Source organism: Coffea eugenioides, chromosome 10, assembly GCF_003713205.1.
Source record: "Coffea eugenioides isolate CCC68of chromosome 10, Ceug_1.0, whole genome shotgun sequence".
In the NCBI taxonomy this organism is placed as follows: Eukaryota; Viridiplantae; Streptophyta; class Magnoliopsida; order Gentianales; family Rubiaceae; genus Coffea; species Coffea eugenioides.
The window spans coordinates 3,941,156-3,956,678 of record NC_040044.1 but is presented as its reverse complement, the minus strand read 5'-3'; the positions used below and the strand labels follow the sequence as shown (position 1 = coordinate 3,956,678).

Sequence of the window (15,523 nt, the reverse complement as noted above, 5' to 3'; positions counted from 1 at the left end):
TTGGTAGATTTTGCAACCCTTATCCAACGATCAACTGCAGATATTGTTCATTCAAAGCCATGTAATTTCATCCAACACAAGTTCCACGGACGGCGTCTTACAGCGGGTCTTGATCTCAGCTTCTATGCTATACTCTGTAATAATTTTTTCATGCATTCCAAGCACTAAACATTCAGGCCCTCCTGTGTTCTCATGGATAAGTCTTGACTTGGAATTATCCGGCTCGAAGAATGCAACGTCTGTGTTAAGGATGTCACAGGACAGAAAGTAAACACTGGAGTCAGGACTCTTTCGTTGTTTGGCAATTGCAAGAGTAACATGCTTGATGGTGACTTCAGAAACCCGCCAAACCAGAGAAAAACATAGCTAGATGTCAAGTCACACCAAGATGCCTCTAATGTTCGAAGGAAAAAACATGGGGAGCTCACAGGAGTTGAGTTATAGAAGCAACCTGTACAAGTCATTTTTCAGTTCTTTAGTAGCTGCAGAGTTTAATTCTCCATTAGTTGCAACAGATTCGAGTAATTTCTCTTCTGCTGCAATTTCCGCTTTAACGTAGTACAATTCATGAATGAGGGAACCGGGAGGATAGCAGGATATAAAGCAATTTGCAAAAAATTTCAACTGTACTGCATGTCCACTGCTAACACAGTTACATTTAGCAGGTCGCTATAACGAACATAACAAGTTAAAGGAAGAAATTTTTGTAACACTGAAGCTGCATTATTGGGTTATGAAGACAATACAACAGACAAGGCTGTTTGCACGTAACTTATCAATGTGTCCATTTGTTGTTACTTTCTGTTATATAATTCTCGCATTGATCCTATACGCAAATGTCAAAGGTCAAGAAATCGAGCCATTGATCACAAAGTTCCATCAATAAAGTTAACAGTCTTCGCAATTTGAATAATTGGTCCGGCCCCAAGGGCAAAATAACAAAGGTTAAAGCGGTCCCAAACTTTAATGCTTATTTGAGAACCTCCGATCGCATTGTTTTATTCTTATATGTTGGGTTAATTTTTCTAGCTATTACAAGCAAGATATACTGCTAAACAAGTGTTACAGTTGTACTCTATATATACTTGCTGATTGAAGAAACTGTCAGAACCACACATTTCGTGCAAAAGAAAATGGGCATTGTTCAAGAGATGATTTTTCTCTTCCTATTCGCAGCCTTTGTTGTAAATTTGGTCTCAGCACAGAGGTCCACGTACATTGTTCATATGGATAAGTCATTCATGCCCAAGGTTTTTGCTAGCCACCAACATTGGTATTCAAGCATTCTCGATTCACTAAAATCTACAAGCCCAAATTTCCATCAGAATCCTTCTATGCTTCTTTACTCGTATGAGAATGTGCTCCATGGTTTTAGTGCATCATTATCCAAAGCTGAACTGGAAGCTGTTAAGAAATCACTGGGCTTCGTGTCAGCTTACAGTGACAAAGTTGCCACACTAGATACCACACACTCTACTGAGTTCCTTTCTCTCAATCCGGCGACAGGCCTATGGCCAGCTTCTGAATATGGCAAAGATGTCATAGTCGGTGTCATCGACACTGGCGTTTGGCCAGAAAGTCTGAGCTACAGAGATGATGGGATGACAGAAATTCCCTCAAGGTGGAAAGGAGCTTGTGACGGAGGATATGATTTCAATTCCTCACTGTGCAACAAAAAATTAATTGGAGCTAAATACTTCAACAAGGGAGTGTTGGCTGCTAACCCGAACAACACCAAGAAAATGTACTCCGCAAGGGACACCGAAGGCCATGGCACGCACACCTCATCCACAGTCGGTGGCAATTATGTTGAAGGTGCTTCATTTTTTGGCTATGCGTTGGGGACAGCAAGAGGGGTAGCACCTCGTGCTCGGTTGGCAATGTATAAGGTCATTTTCCAGGAAGGGCGATATGCTTCTGATGTACTTGCTGGTATGGACCAAGCCATTGCTGATGGTGTTGATGTCATATCAATCTCAATGGGATTTGACTTGGTTCCTTTGTATGAAGATCCAATTGCAATAGCCTCTTTTGGTGCAATGGAAAAGGGTGTTACTGTTTCAAGCTCAGCAGGAAATGCTGGTACAGATCTTGGAGAATTACATAATGGCATTCCATGGGTCTTAACAGTGGCTGCTGGCTCCATGGACCGTTGGTTTGCTGGAAGTTTAACTCTAGGGAATGGATTAACCATCACTGGATGGTCCGTGTTCCCTGCAAGAGCCGTTGTCCGAGAATCACCTCTTATCTACAACAAAACAATATCTGCTTGCAACTCCACCAAGTTGCTATCTGAAGTTTCTTCTGGAACAGTCATATGTGATAGCAGCGAGTCGTTCAATAATCAGATGTATTATGTCTCCCGATCAACTCTTGATGCTGCCATCTTCATCTCCAGTGATTATACTTATGATGATAGCCTTTTTCCATATCCTGGTGTCGTCATTTCCCCTGGTGAGGGCGCTGAAGTAATTAATTATGCAGTAAATGGCGTTAATCCAACCGCTTCTATGGAGTTCCAACGGACCCTCCTGGGGACAAAGCCAGCACCTATTGTTGCAGAATATACCTCAAGAGGTCCTTCACCAAGCTATCCCGAAATTTTGAAACCGGATATAATGGCACCAGGTACATTAGTTTTGGCAGCCTGGAGACCAAATGATGCTGTTTCGATAATTGGCCCAAACATTGGGTTGTCCAATGACTTTAATCTTGCTTCTGGTACATCTATGGCTTGTCCTCACGCAGCTGGTATTGCTGCACTTCTTAAAGGTGCACACCCCGAATGGACTCCAGCAGCTATTCGGTCTGCCATGGTAACCACGGCAAACCCCCTTGACAATACTGGAACTCCTATTCGAGATGCGGGCTTCAGTTATGCAACTGCTACCCCTGTATCCATGGGTGCCGGCCAAGTCAATCCCAACAGTGCACTTGATCCAGGCCTTATATATGATGCTACGCCACAAGATTACGTATCTATTCTCTGCTCCATGAATTACACCCAGAAACAAATCCAAACAATCACAAGATCCAGCTACAATTGCTCAAAAACATCTTCTGATTTGAATTATCCATCATTCATTGCCTTGTATCCTAACAAGACTAAGAATGCGTTGGCTAAAAAGTTCAAAAGGATAGTCACAAATGTTGGAGATGGGGCAGCAACATACAAGGTTCAAGTAACAGCACCAAAGGGTTCAGGGGTTACCGTCTACCCAGACACATTGGTGTTTGGCCAAAAATACGACAAGCAAAGCTATTCTCTCAAAATAAAGTACATGGCTAACCAAAATAAGACTCTGACATTTGGTTCAGTTATTTGGGTTGAGGTCAATGGTAAGCATATTGTAAGGAGTCCAATTGTAGTTGCACCAATCATTCCAGTCTGGTAATAGCTTTCTAGTTCAGTGTCGTTGTGGTTCATGCTCATTACTAGGGAAGAATTGCCCGAGGTCCAACCAGACGCGAAGGCACCATAAAGTTGAAAGTAGCTGGAATTTTAATTTGAAGTAGAAGTACCCCTTTCTTGCTAAGAAAAATCAGAAGGCACGATAAAAGATTGAGGAATCCAAATGCATTGCTTTTGATCTTTCGCGCAGCTATAGTTTTTGTACGGCTTCGTCCCTTCAATGTCCCATATGATAGCCAGAAACGGGTTTTTTTTTTTTTTTTTTTGGTGGGGGTCTACGTGCTCTGCCAAGATTATAAGAGTTAACTAGGCTGCAATTTTCTCGCAAGAGAATTCGTATAACACAGTAATACTAATAAGCAAGCTACGCCAGGCCGGCAAGCGAAGGAAAATACTAAAGTTATTTTTCCCAATATTGTGTCAATTAGGATAGATAGAAAAAGGGGTGTTCGCAATTACATCCAGATTACACTTTGTAGTAGGTATGATATTTTTCTGAGGTTTATTTGGGAAGGCCTAGAAAGAAACAGTATCAAGTTAACTTGATAGAGGAAGGACAGAACAAAGATAGAGCATTGAACCCAAATCAAAAGGGGAACCGACACATTATTAGTTTCTTTTGATTAATAATCACCAGATATTAGGTTAAACTTCTTAAACTTCTCAAAGATATTTTTTCAAGGGATAATTTCAGAAACCTCCCCTGAGGTTTGCCATAATATTACTCAGGTTCCCTCAATTTTTTAAAATTTCACTTACCTCCCTTGTCAACTTGACAAGACTAAATGTTCTTATCAAAGGTCACAAATTCAGAAAATTACCCTTGCTCTTAATAACTATTTAATAAAAAAGCCAAAACAAAATAAAATTTTAAAAGGCGAAAAATGTAAATTACAAAAACAAATTGCTAGCTAATAATGGTCCATATTTTCTTACATTGACGTTATGGTGGAATAGCAAATGATATGATTAAAGTAAATCTAATCAAGATTAACCATTTAGGGGGATTTTAGAGAGTAATTAACACCTCAAAAAATTTTGTGCACAATTACAATTAAGGAAGTCAAGATACTTTTTGGGGAAATGTGTTTTAATTCATGGTGTAGTTTAAGTTATATTGAAAACTAAAAAAATCTCTTCATATGTATGAATTTTTCAAAGTGTAAATTTTGCTTTTGTTCCGATACAACTAAAATATATAGTTTATGTCAAGAAATTTACACCTTATAAAAATTTAGCCTTATTTTATTCTTTTATTGTTGTTATAAATTTCATAAGTAGGATAATATAAGGGTAGTATTGGAACAAAAAGTTTTATCTTTCTTGTATTTTCTCCAAAGGGGTTAAAATGTTACAAAAAAATATCAATTTAAGGAAGGTACGTGAGATTTTAAAAACTTCAGGAGAGCTGAATGGTATTATAAGAAACCTCGGGTGAGGCTTCTGAAATTATCCCTTTTTTCAAGCTCTGCATTATGATACTATTCAAATGGGAAATTCTGGAAGTCATACCTGAGCATACATTTTATATTTGGGTTTGGCAAACTGGTGTTGTAGGCGTAATATTTAAATATTTCAGTGCACAATAATCAATAATGTTGGGAGGGAGACTTCTGATCTCCGAATTCAGGTGACAAATTTTATTATCTCAATATTCGAAATCATTTCTAGGACTTCTTAACGATGTGTCGAAGGTAAGAAGAAGAGTTACTCATTTTTCATACTATTACGGGCATCAAATCGATCGTTGCAACAAGAAATAATTTTCAAACACTCAAAAAACACGCCTTCCAAAGGGATCCAAGAATGTTAGCATCTTTAGACATGGTAATGCCAAAGGACATCAAAGCAAGCCTTAATGCATTCCCCAGCATCCTTATAACAGGTTTTGCCACAGCAGCATCAATCGAGCACACCATCAACCGCGATCCCTTGGATCGCATCCGTTTCTTGGGTCACCAAGCTCATTCCTGCTACTAGGCTTGTTTGCCGGGAAGCCAAGCACTTCGCCTGTGAATTCAGACGTGTATTATGTATAATTTGTCACACCTAATGATATATAAAAGGTTCATTTTTTGGATAAAAGAGATAGTTATTGCCAAAGTAATGTGCCACTATTAATGTAATCAAGCTAAAACAATAGGTGACGTTAATTTAAAAACTCAAGTAATTTTTTCGTTTAATTTAGGAATATATCATGATAAATTAAGCTGCCTAAATAATATATATATATTTATATTTATAATTTTATATGTATGTATGTAACATCTAATGACGCATCTGCTGATCTTACTTACATTACATCTATGTTGATTAGAGTGAGAAAGAAAAGAAACACGACAGATTGAAAGAAGAACCCAGGCCAAGTTTGCAGTTGCCATGGACATGAGTTGCGAAGAGAATGATGTGAAAACGTAACTGAAGAATGTGGAGATTTTATAGCAATTTTTCTTTGCTAAGGAATAAATATGACATAACAACTTTCATTAGTTGTATCTGTTTGTTTCAGAATTATCTGCATGAATAAGTATAACTTGACTTGGTCGCATATACATTCCAAGCATCTCTGCCCTCCTAATAATAATATGCTCAATATTTGGATGCTTTTTCGTTGTTGTAGCCCTTTTAGGTCTGCAGTTTAAAGAAATTTGCTGTGGTTTTGAGGCGTTTCTAACTTTGCAGCTGGAGATTGCTTTAAAACCTACATGATCTGCCCTCCTATTAAATCCTACTGAAGGAAGACCCGAACATTGGACAACTATAACTTTTTTTTTTGGTTGCTTCTGTATTTTGTCTTTTTTTTTCCTGCCTCACCATATTTCAAATGTATTATAGTACTTCTTCCTTTTGTTGGGTTGCTTTTTACGGGGTTTATGAAATGCCTCAATCCTACAATATATGCAAAATTGTTGGGTTTCGTGGGTCAATTTGAATAGTGGTAATGACAAAACCCAAAGCCCGCACATTTGACGTTGGTTGATTGTCTTGATCAAGGGTTTGTCAAATGGCTAGTAGGCACAAACATATATTTGAATAGATTAGCCCATATTAATTTGAGGGACTGTTGGCTCTCTCTGATGCGTGCAATCGAGTCGAATTGAGATCGAGTAAGACATTACTCGAACTCAACTTGAGTAAAAAAAACTTGGATTCAAACTCGAGCTCTTGAAAGTCGAGTTTAAATTCGCACTCAATTTTGTTTTGCATTACTCAAACTGGTGCTGATTGAGCCCAATTGAACTTAATTCAAACTCAATTGAGTTTAATCGAGCCTAATCAAAATTTTAAAAAAAAATAAATTTATATTTTATATAATTTTAAATAAAAAATAAAATAGATATTTTATATTAATAAATAAAAAATTAATAAAAACATATATATGTAAAACTTGATGAGTTGAGTCAAATAGAGTTCAATCAAGTAGTTCAAATCATTCGAGAACTTGAGTTGGAATTCGATCAACGTGAGTTTGAGCTCGAACTTTGATTAAATAAACTCAAGAGTTACTTATTGAAGCTCAACTCATTTGCACTTCTAAAACAATACATAAGTAACAAATAATTTTTTGAGACCATAAACTTCCATGCTCACGAGTCTATCATAGCAGGTGAAAGAGGTCAACTGTCCACTAAGACAATTTAACGTTCTAAAGTTTTATAAAATAAAGTACTTTTGTAATTCAATCTAGGAATTTTATGAGAATAGTGTCAATAAAGCTTCAAGCATGATACGATACATGCTGAGGTAAGATGGAAAGAAAAGAAACAAAAAGGAATTAGTATAGAAATGGTAAACATAAGTTGCGTCCACAAGTAAAGAAATGGTAAATATAAGTTGCGTCCACGCAAAGATGTGGCTTGCGTAGAGACTTTTGTGCAGACAGGGTAGAAGAATATGAAGATTTATATCGATTCCTCACTGACAACGGAATTCCTTTTTGGCTAATTCCTTTCCACAGCAATAAAAAGGACATAAATCGTAAATTGTTCTCGATCATATCCTATCGAACCAATCGAAACAACTAACGTTATCAACAGCAGAAATGGTCACTTGCTCGTTATTTTAATCTTACCATTTCTGTTTGCAAATATTCTGGACACGCAAAATCTCTTTCAAATAACATTTATTTGATTAATGATAAGACCAATCCTATAAAAGCCAGGACATTTTAATTTTAGATGTGCAAAAAGGTCGTTCTCTAAAATTTTCTTTGCTTTTTTGTTCGGAAATATTAGCACTGAAGGAGACTGTTATGCTTGCCATTTCAGCCTGGCAATAGCTTTCTAGTCCAATTGTTGTTGCACCAATGCTTCCAGTCTGGTAATAGCTTTATAGTTCGGCACAATTGTGGTTCATGCTCCTTGTAGGGAAGAATTGCCCACGATCCAACTAGACGCGAAGGCACCATAAAGTTGAAAATAGTTAGAATTTTTTAACTTGAAGTATCTTTTTCTTGTTTTGGAATATTAGAAGGCACAATAAAAGATTGAAATATCGAAATTAAAATGTTGCACCCATGTTGATCTAAGTGAGAAAGAAAAGAAACGCAAAAGATTGCAAGAAGATCAAAGGTGAAATTTGAAGTTGCCGTGGAAATGGGCTGCGAAGAGAATGCTGTGAAACTGTAACTTAAGAATAAAGAGATTTTATAGCAATTTTTCTTTCCAAAGCAATAAATATGACATAAATCATATTTAAATATAATGAACATAGGCTACAACAAAGGATGCTTAACCACAACATACTTCAATCATTGGTGCAACGGCTATAGGGCTCCGCACAATATGCTTGCCATCAACCTCTACCCAAACGATTGAACCAAATGTGATTGTCTTATTTTGATTAGCATTATACTGTATTGTCAGAACATAGCTCTTCTCCTCATATTTTTTCCCAAACACCAATATCTCTGGGTAGACAGTCACCGCTGAGCCCTTTGGTGCTGTCACTTGAGCCTTGTAGATTGCTGCCCCATTTCCAACATTTGTGACTGTCCTTTGAAATCTTTGCTTCAAGACATTCTTAGTCGTATTGTTGTACAGAGCAATGAATGATGGATAGTTCATATCAGAAGATGCATTTGAGCAACTGTAGTTGGATCTTGTGATTATTTTGATTTGTTTCCAAGTATAATTTGTTGAGCACAGAAGGTTTATGTAATCTTCTGTTGTTGCGTTATATATGAGACCCGGATTGAGTGCACTATTGGGACTGACTTCTCCTGCGCCCATGGATAAAGGGGTGGCAATTGTATTGTTGAAGCCAATATCTTGGATAGGATTTCCAGTGTTGTCAAGGGGGTTTGCTGTGGTTACCATGGCAGATCGAATAGCTGCTGGACTCCATTCAGGATGTGCACCTTTAAGAAGTGCGGCAACACCAGAAACGTGAGGACAAGCCATGGATGTACCAGAAGCGAGATTGAAATCACTAGACAATTGGATGTTGAAACCGATGCTGGCCACTGGTTTAGTTGGGTTCCAGGCTGCTAGCACTTGTGTTCCCGGCGCCATCAAATCTGGCTTCAGGATTTGCGGAAAGCTAGGAGCTGGACCTCGTGAGCTATATGAAGCAACGCCTGGGGCACGCTTTGAGTGCAAGCAAGTCTTTTGGAACTGGATACTAGCAGATGGTTGATAACTAGTTAATGCATACTTAATGACTTGTGCTGCATCAGAAGGGCTGATCACAACCCCAGGATACTCAAATGAAGCTTCTTCAAATATTTGAGGATCTGAGGAGACAAATATTGCAGCCTTTACTCTGGATTTGGACACGGAGGACATCTGAGCCAAGAAGGCGCTGAATTTAGACACATTGCAAATGACTATTCCACCAGAAAGTTTGTCAAGCAACTCAACAGGGAAGCAAGCTGAAATGGATTTGTTATAAATTAGGGGTGAGTCTTTAATGACTGCTCTTGCTGGAAAAAGGGTCCAACCATTAAGGTTAACCCCATTCCCTAAACACAAAGTTCCACAGAATCTACGATCTGTGGAGCTTGCTGCTACTGTCAAGCTCCATGGAATTCCATTATGTAAACTTCCAATGCCAAATTCACCATCATTCCCAGCTGAACATGAGACGAATACATTCTGTTGCATTGCACTAAAGGAAGCAATCGCAACTGGATCTTCATATAGACTGGCACCGCTGAAACCTAAAGACAGAGAGATTATATCAACCCCATCAGCCAGTGCTTGATCAATGCCAGCAACAACATCAGATTCATAAGGATCTTGTTCCTCCCAAGATACCTTGTATATCGCCAATCTAGCTTTTGGCGCAATCCCCCTTGCTGTACCTGTGCCATATCCGAAAAATGAAGCTTGTTTGACATAGTTTCCAGCAATAATTGATGAGATGTGTGTGCCATGTCCCTTCCCGTCTCTTGCTGTGAACTTGTTTTGTTCACCGTTCCCACCATTGGCTGCCAAGATTCCTTGGTAAAAATAACGGACTCCAATTAGCTTCTTGTTGCACAAGGAAGAATTGAAGTCTTCTGAATCTCCCCCAGCGCATCTCCCCTTCCACCTAGATGGAACTTTTGGCATTCCGCCATCTCTATAGCTGGGACTCTCCGGCCAAACTCCTGTGTCAATAACTCCTACTATTACATCATTGCCAAAGTCAGAAGCTGGCCATAGTCCATCCGCATGATTTAGCTGAAGGAATTTGTATGTGTAGGTGGTATCAAGAGTGCCAACCTTGTCCTTATAGGCTGACAAAAAACCAGGCAATTTCTTCAGATATTCCAATTCATTTGTTGATAACATCGCACTGAACCCGTGAATTGCATGGCGATATGTGTAAAGAAGTTTTGGTTGGCTCTGGTGACGGTGTGGATTGGGGTGGTTCATTGACTTGAGATTGCTCATGGCGTTCAAATACCATTGCTCCTGGTTAGAAAAAACCAGGGGCATGAGCGAATGATCCATGTGGATGATAAAAGAAGATCTTTCTGCCGACTCTAATGCCGTAGCAGAACTAAGGACTGCAACAGCTAAGAAAAGAGTAAACAGCTGGAGAAGGTAGACTTTAATAGGTTCCATTTGCTTATTAATGATCTTTGATATAAGCTTCTTTAATGGACTAATATGCAGGCTGATGATGAGAAATTCAGATGGAATCCGTGGTTACAAATAAGGGAAGCATCAAGGAAGGTAGTGGTTACACAGAAGGGAAGACTGAGGAAGATAGTAGAGAGTAACAAGCAAGGGAAATTCCAGAGTCCTGATTTGTTTCTTTCTTTCTTACTGATATATATGGTGTAGTTGGTTTAGAATTGAAAAGACAAAATTTATAGTATCTGCTAACAGAGTTTTCGCACCATGGTAAAACTTTCCGCTTAGTTTTGATGAAAAAGGCTCTTGCGGAATGCGTATAATCATGGGATGTACGTTTTGTCAGTACCATATATAAACTGTGTTGGATAGGCCTCTTGAACTCGGGTGCGATTCAAAATTAAATGCTCTATTTGTCTGGAGAATCAAATTACTTTCTTGTGAAATCAGAGTTTTTGCTAGTTTTATGATTCATCATGCGGCTGGAAAATGGGGTTGATTTTGTATTGTTGTCTCTTAGGCTCTTAGCTCCATTTATCTGTTTGCATGATTTACAGTCGATGGATAGAAAACTTTCCAGTTGGACGATGTGTTTTCATCTTCATCGAGATTTCAACACCACTTTAATTTGCTAAAGCCACTTCATAAACCGTTAAAGCTACAATCCGTAACGGCAATCAAAAGCAAATCAGTGGTACAAAAATATGCTTTCCAAAGCAAGATGCACGTTTGATCTTCTCTTTGTAAAACCAATAGTGCTTTGTCCATGACAGCTTATTACTGTTTTTACTGAATTCTTCTTTCCAAAACTGATTTTTTTTTTTGGGAGGTGGTTTTGCCTTCTCTTCTTTTTGGTAATAACTTTATTTGTCTTCTCTACTACAGTTATATTAATAAGGGTGTCTGGTCAAAGATAATGGTAATATGTTCTAATCTGGTTAATTTTCCCATATGTGTTTATCTGGATCTTTTCTACCAAACTAGAGAAACCATTTTCCACTTAGCAATTAATAAAGAAGAAAATGAAAAAATGGCATAGCAAGCTAGTAAAAGTTCTTTTGGTAATTAGTACAGGTTCTGCCATAACCATAAGAAGGCTCAAACCTGCCATCAATAACCCGTCCAAACCAATCCATTAATTTTAAATGGGTCTAAATGGATAGCCAACTAAATCCATTAATAGGTAGTGGGTTGATTCGACATACCCATTTATACCAATTTAAAAAAATAATGGTAATAAATTTTTAGTGATGGTTAAACAAATAAATTTAAATTTCTTATCAATCTAATGACAATAAATACCGTTATTTTTTGTTAAACGATGTGTGAAAAAATAGGAAAAAAATGAGTAAAATTTTAAATGACTCATAAATGGGTAATTAGGTATACCCATATCCATTTATTAATTGGGTATAAATGGGTACCATTTATACCCATTACCCAATTATGACCCGTCCAAACCCGTCTAAGTCACTCATTTTGAGACATCTACTGAATATTTTCTTGTACTATATAAGAATGAATTGTGGTCAAAGAGGGATTTTGAATTTCAACCGCATGGATAGAGGCATTTTGGGAATGTGAAATGATGTGGAGTTTTTTTTAAAACTTTTGGTATAACTAATGGTAGCATGTGTTTGGATATGTTTATAGAAATGTTCTCATGTTTGTACATTTAAAGCTTTTATTTATAGAGACATTTGGGTATTCTTGGAATATGAATTATTTTGTAATCGTTTTTGCATCGGGTATAACTCATATAAGCTTATGTATTGGTATAATTATTGAAATGGTTTTATAGACTCATTTACTTGAAGTGTAGTTTTTGTTGTGCAAATGAAATGAATACACGTTGCTATTAACTAACATATTCAATTGCCTGAAGCATAATCAATTGTCTTTACCATTTACGTCTTAATTGAACTGACAAAAACGTGGGTATGTTAATGAATTTATGTCTGAGTATCGGTTATGGTTGTTTCAATGCCTCCTTCTTCACATTCTTCAAAAAAAAAAATCAACTTTTGGGATTGAACTATGTTTGCTGCCTTTATACTCAACATTCCAGAATGGTCTTCAGTCGAAACTATTCGTGATGGTTCAGCTTGAGGTGAGTTTTATTTCTTAATTTTATCGTTTATGTGGGTGGTTCTTATGGTATGTAGCGTCGGGTTTCTGCTTTTATCGTAAAATTTGAAACTTTGGTTGTGTAATTTAGCTGTAACATTATGATTTTTTGCACAAATTTGATTGCCCTGTATAATTTGACGGTGTGCTTATGATGTGATAGGTTTGAACCAACTGCAAGAAAAAGCTTTCTGGAGGATATCTGGAATAAGGTAAGTTGGAAAAATTATCTTTATTAATTCAGTTATGGTGTATTTTCTGCTGCATGTAGTAAGTGATTCATATACGGAATCCATTTTTATGGTAATTTGATTGTGAAGCATTGTGAATTGATAGGTTATATGGTTTACTGCTGATTTGAGTTTCAATTGTTTAGTCACTAATAAATTTATAAAATAAACACATACGAAAATGACTAAATTGATTTGAGTTTCAATGAGAGCTTATTATACAAGCACAAATGCTTTCTTATATAGATAAACAAAACTAAAATTTCTGCGAAAAGTTAAATAAATGAACCTAAAAGAAACAAAAAAGATGAGAAACAAAAAAGAATGAGTTTTTTGTTATCAGAAAATGAACCAAAATGATGCAAAAGAAAACCTTACACAGGACAAGAATGAGTGTAATTTTGAATTTTAACCCCAAGAACAGACATATAACTAATGAAATTACTTGTAATCCATGAGATATAAGCTAAACAATAATCTGAAGAAAGGAAAAATTAAATGACTTAAAAAGTAAATTGCTACGATCTAAACATAAGAAATTGCGTGAATGTCTCTGCAATTCCCCAATCTAGAATATGCTTGCCATAACTATGTAAAACTCTAATTAATATGCCAAATAACTAATGTCTACCCAACCACCTTGATTTTCTATAGTTGTAGTTACGATTGCAAAAGCTTTTCATCAATATTTGCTTATTTTTATTCTGAATCCTGAAACCTCAGTGGTGCTCTCTCCATTCTTCACCTTCGACTTCAACAATGGCTACAAACTCAACTGAGATACTCCTTGACTTGTCTCCCGCGATCCAAGTATACAAGGACAGCCGGCTTGAAAGTATAGTAGGCAAAGATATTGTAGCTGCACCAGTGGATCCAGCAACCGCAGTTGAGTCTAAAGATGTCCAAATATCACTAGAACTAGACACATCTGCTAGACTTTACCTGCCCAAAAAAGCCCAACAGGATACAAAGCTTCCTCTTCTGGTCTATTTCCATGGTGGAGGCTTTTGGTTGAATATGCCTTTTCTCCTACATATCACGCGCACCTTAATACAGTAATTGCAGAAGTTGGTGTTGTAACAATTTCAATGAACTATCGACTCACCCCTGAACACCCTCTGCCTACTGCTTATGAAGATTCTTAGATTGCAGTCAAATGGGTTGCCTCTCATTCGAATGGCAAAGATCCTGAGGTATGGTTCAGGGATTATGTTGATTTTGATAGGGTTTTTTTTGGTAGGGACAGTGCTGGTGGCAACTTAGCACATAACAAGGCATTAAGGGTTGGGTTGGAGATATTGGACGGCTTCAATCTTGATAGGATTTTTCTCAATTGTCCTTATTTTCTTTGGGGAAATTGCCAATCAGTATTGAGGTAATGAAATTACAAACGAAGACTTATATTGAGGGCATCTCGCATTATGTTCACCCAAAATCTACGATATTGATGATCCATTGCTGAATCCTGTAATGGAACCAAATCTTTCGAGGCTAGGCTGCAAGAGGGTGCTGATTTATGTTGCTGAAAAGGATATTTTGAAAGACATGGGATGGCTTTATAAAGAGGCATTAGAGAAGAGTGAGTAGGGTGGAGATGTGGAGGTTGTGAAGGTTGCAGGGAAGATCATGTCTTCAATTTTTGATTTTCCACGGGGGAGAGAATGCTTTGTCGTTGTTGAAAAAATTGGCTACTTTTATCAACAAGAATGTTTGTGTAGATGTTTAAGTGGATAATCATTTTGTTTATTGTCATTCTCTGAATCATTTGTGTATTTCTTTGAAGTTCATTTGGTCTTGTTAATGAAAAACTCATATACAAGTGTTTGTTTTAAAATATATGAACCGAGCAAGATAGCATCATAATTTCCTTCTCCATCTCCCAGTACACATTAGATATTTTGTTACTCCATATTGTTACTCAATGTGCATGAATTTTTTGATATTCGCTTGAACTACCAAAAATTCTCGTTTAATCACAGGCATCAAACACCCGCGTGCAATGCGCGAGCACTCCTCCCTAGTATTTACCATAAAACGGAATACTAACCTCAGCTTAAATCTTGAACCTTCTCTTGTCAATATCTCATGTTAACCAAGAAAATGCTAAACCATCTTATAACATCTAATCACAACGAGTTGTGAAGTTAAATATTGATTGCTTTCCGACTTTTGGTTGAAACAGAACTGGTCAGTAGAACACATTAATTTCTGCAATTGATAGCGTTAGTTGTTTGAATTGGAATTGATGAGATGAGATTGAGTACAGTTTACGAAAATATTATACGATTTATTTTGCCAAAAAAAATGTTTTGCTTTGATAAAAAGATATCCTAAATCTTCATATTCTACTATTCTTATGCACAAAATTGTCTTCGCAACTTGCATAGATTGCAGTAACTAGATTACCATTTTTTTTTCCCCTCGCAAGACTTTTTGCTTCTTTTCCTACCATCTTACCTAATCACAAATGTTGAAGCTCTATCGCCACTCCTCTCCTAAAGCTCCTAGATTAAATAAGAAAAGTAATACTAAAATGGGAAAATGATCGGTTTCATCCTTCACATTTCACAAAAATATTCTTTTCGTCCCTCACTTTTAAAATGAAGCAATTTCGTCCTTGACATTTAAAAACTAAAATTATTACATCCCTGAACCCAAATTTCAATCTGAATCAAACCACCAATCAACCT

At 37.1% G+C, this 15,523-nt stretch overlaps 2 protein-coding genes and 1 pseudogene across 2 annotated transcripts; 2 read left to right on the top strand and 1 right to left on the bottom strand.

The window, feature by feature from the left end:
* Window positions 1-415: 415 nt before the first annotated feature.
* On the top strand, window positions 416-3,592 carry LOC113749272 (subtilisin-like protease SBT1.9). The gene is made up of 3 exons (XM_027292957.1): window positions 416-521; window positions 666-767; window positions 1,069-3,592. The coding sequence occupies exons 1-3, from the start codon at window positions 416-418 to the stop codon at window positions 3,393-3,395; spliced, it is 2,535 nt and encodes an 844-aa protein (XP_027148758.1). The 3' UTR covers window positions 3,396-3,592.
* Window positions 3,593-8,142: 4,550 nt separating this feature from the next.
* Window positions 8,143-10,464, bottom strand: LOC113749271 (subtilisin-like protease SBT1.9). The gene has a single exon (XM_027292956.1). It carries the CDS (start codon window positions 10,462-10,464, stop codon window positions 8,143-8,145), a length of 2,322 nt encoding a protein of 773 aa, XP_027148757.1.
* A 71-nt stretch (window positions 10,465-10,535) lies between these two features.
* Window positions 10,536-14,420, top strand: LOC113749270 (annotated as a pseudogene).
* Window positions 14,421-15,523: the final 1,103 nt, after the last annotated feature.

Coding starts and splice junctions, on each gene's coding strand:
- LOC113749272 (XM_027292957.1), top strand. CDS start 416: ATGGGGAGCTCACAGGAGTTGAGTTATAGAAGCAACCTGTACAAGTCA. Junction 522..665: donor ATTAGTTGCAACAGATTCGA/GTAATTTCTCTT, acceptor TACATTTAGCAG/GTCGCTATAACGAACATAAC. Junction 768..1,068: donor ACAGACAAGGCTGTTTGCAC/GTAACTTATCAA, acceptor CAAGTGTTACAG/TTGTACTCTATATATACTTG.
- LOC113749271 (XM_027292956.1), bottom strand. CDS start 10,464: ATGGAACCTATTAAAGTCTACCTTCTCCAGCTGTTTACTCTTTTCTTA.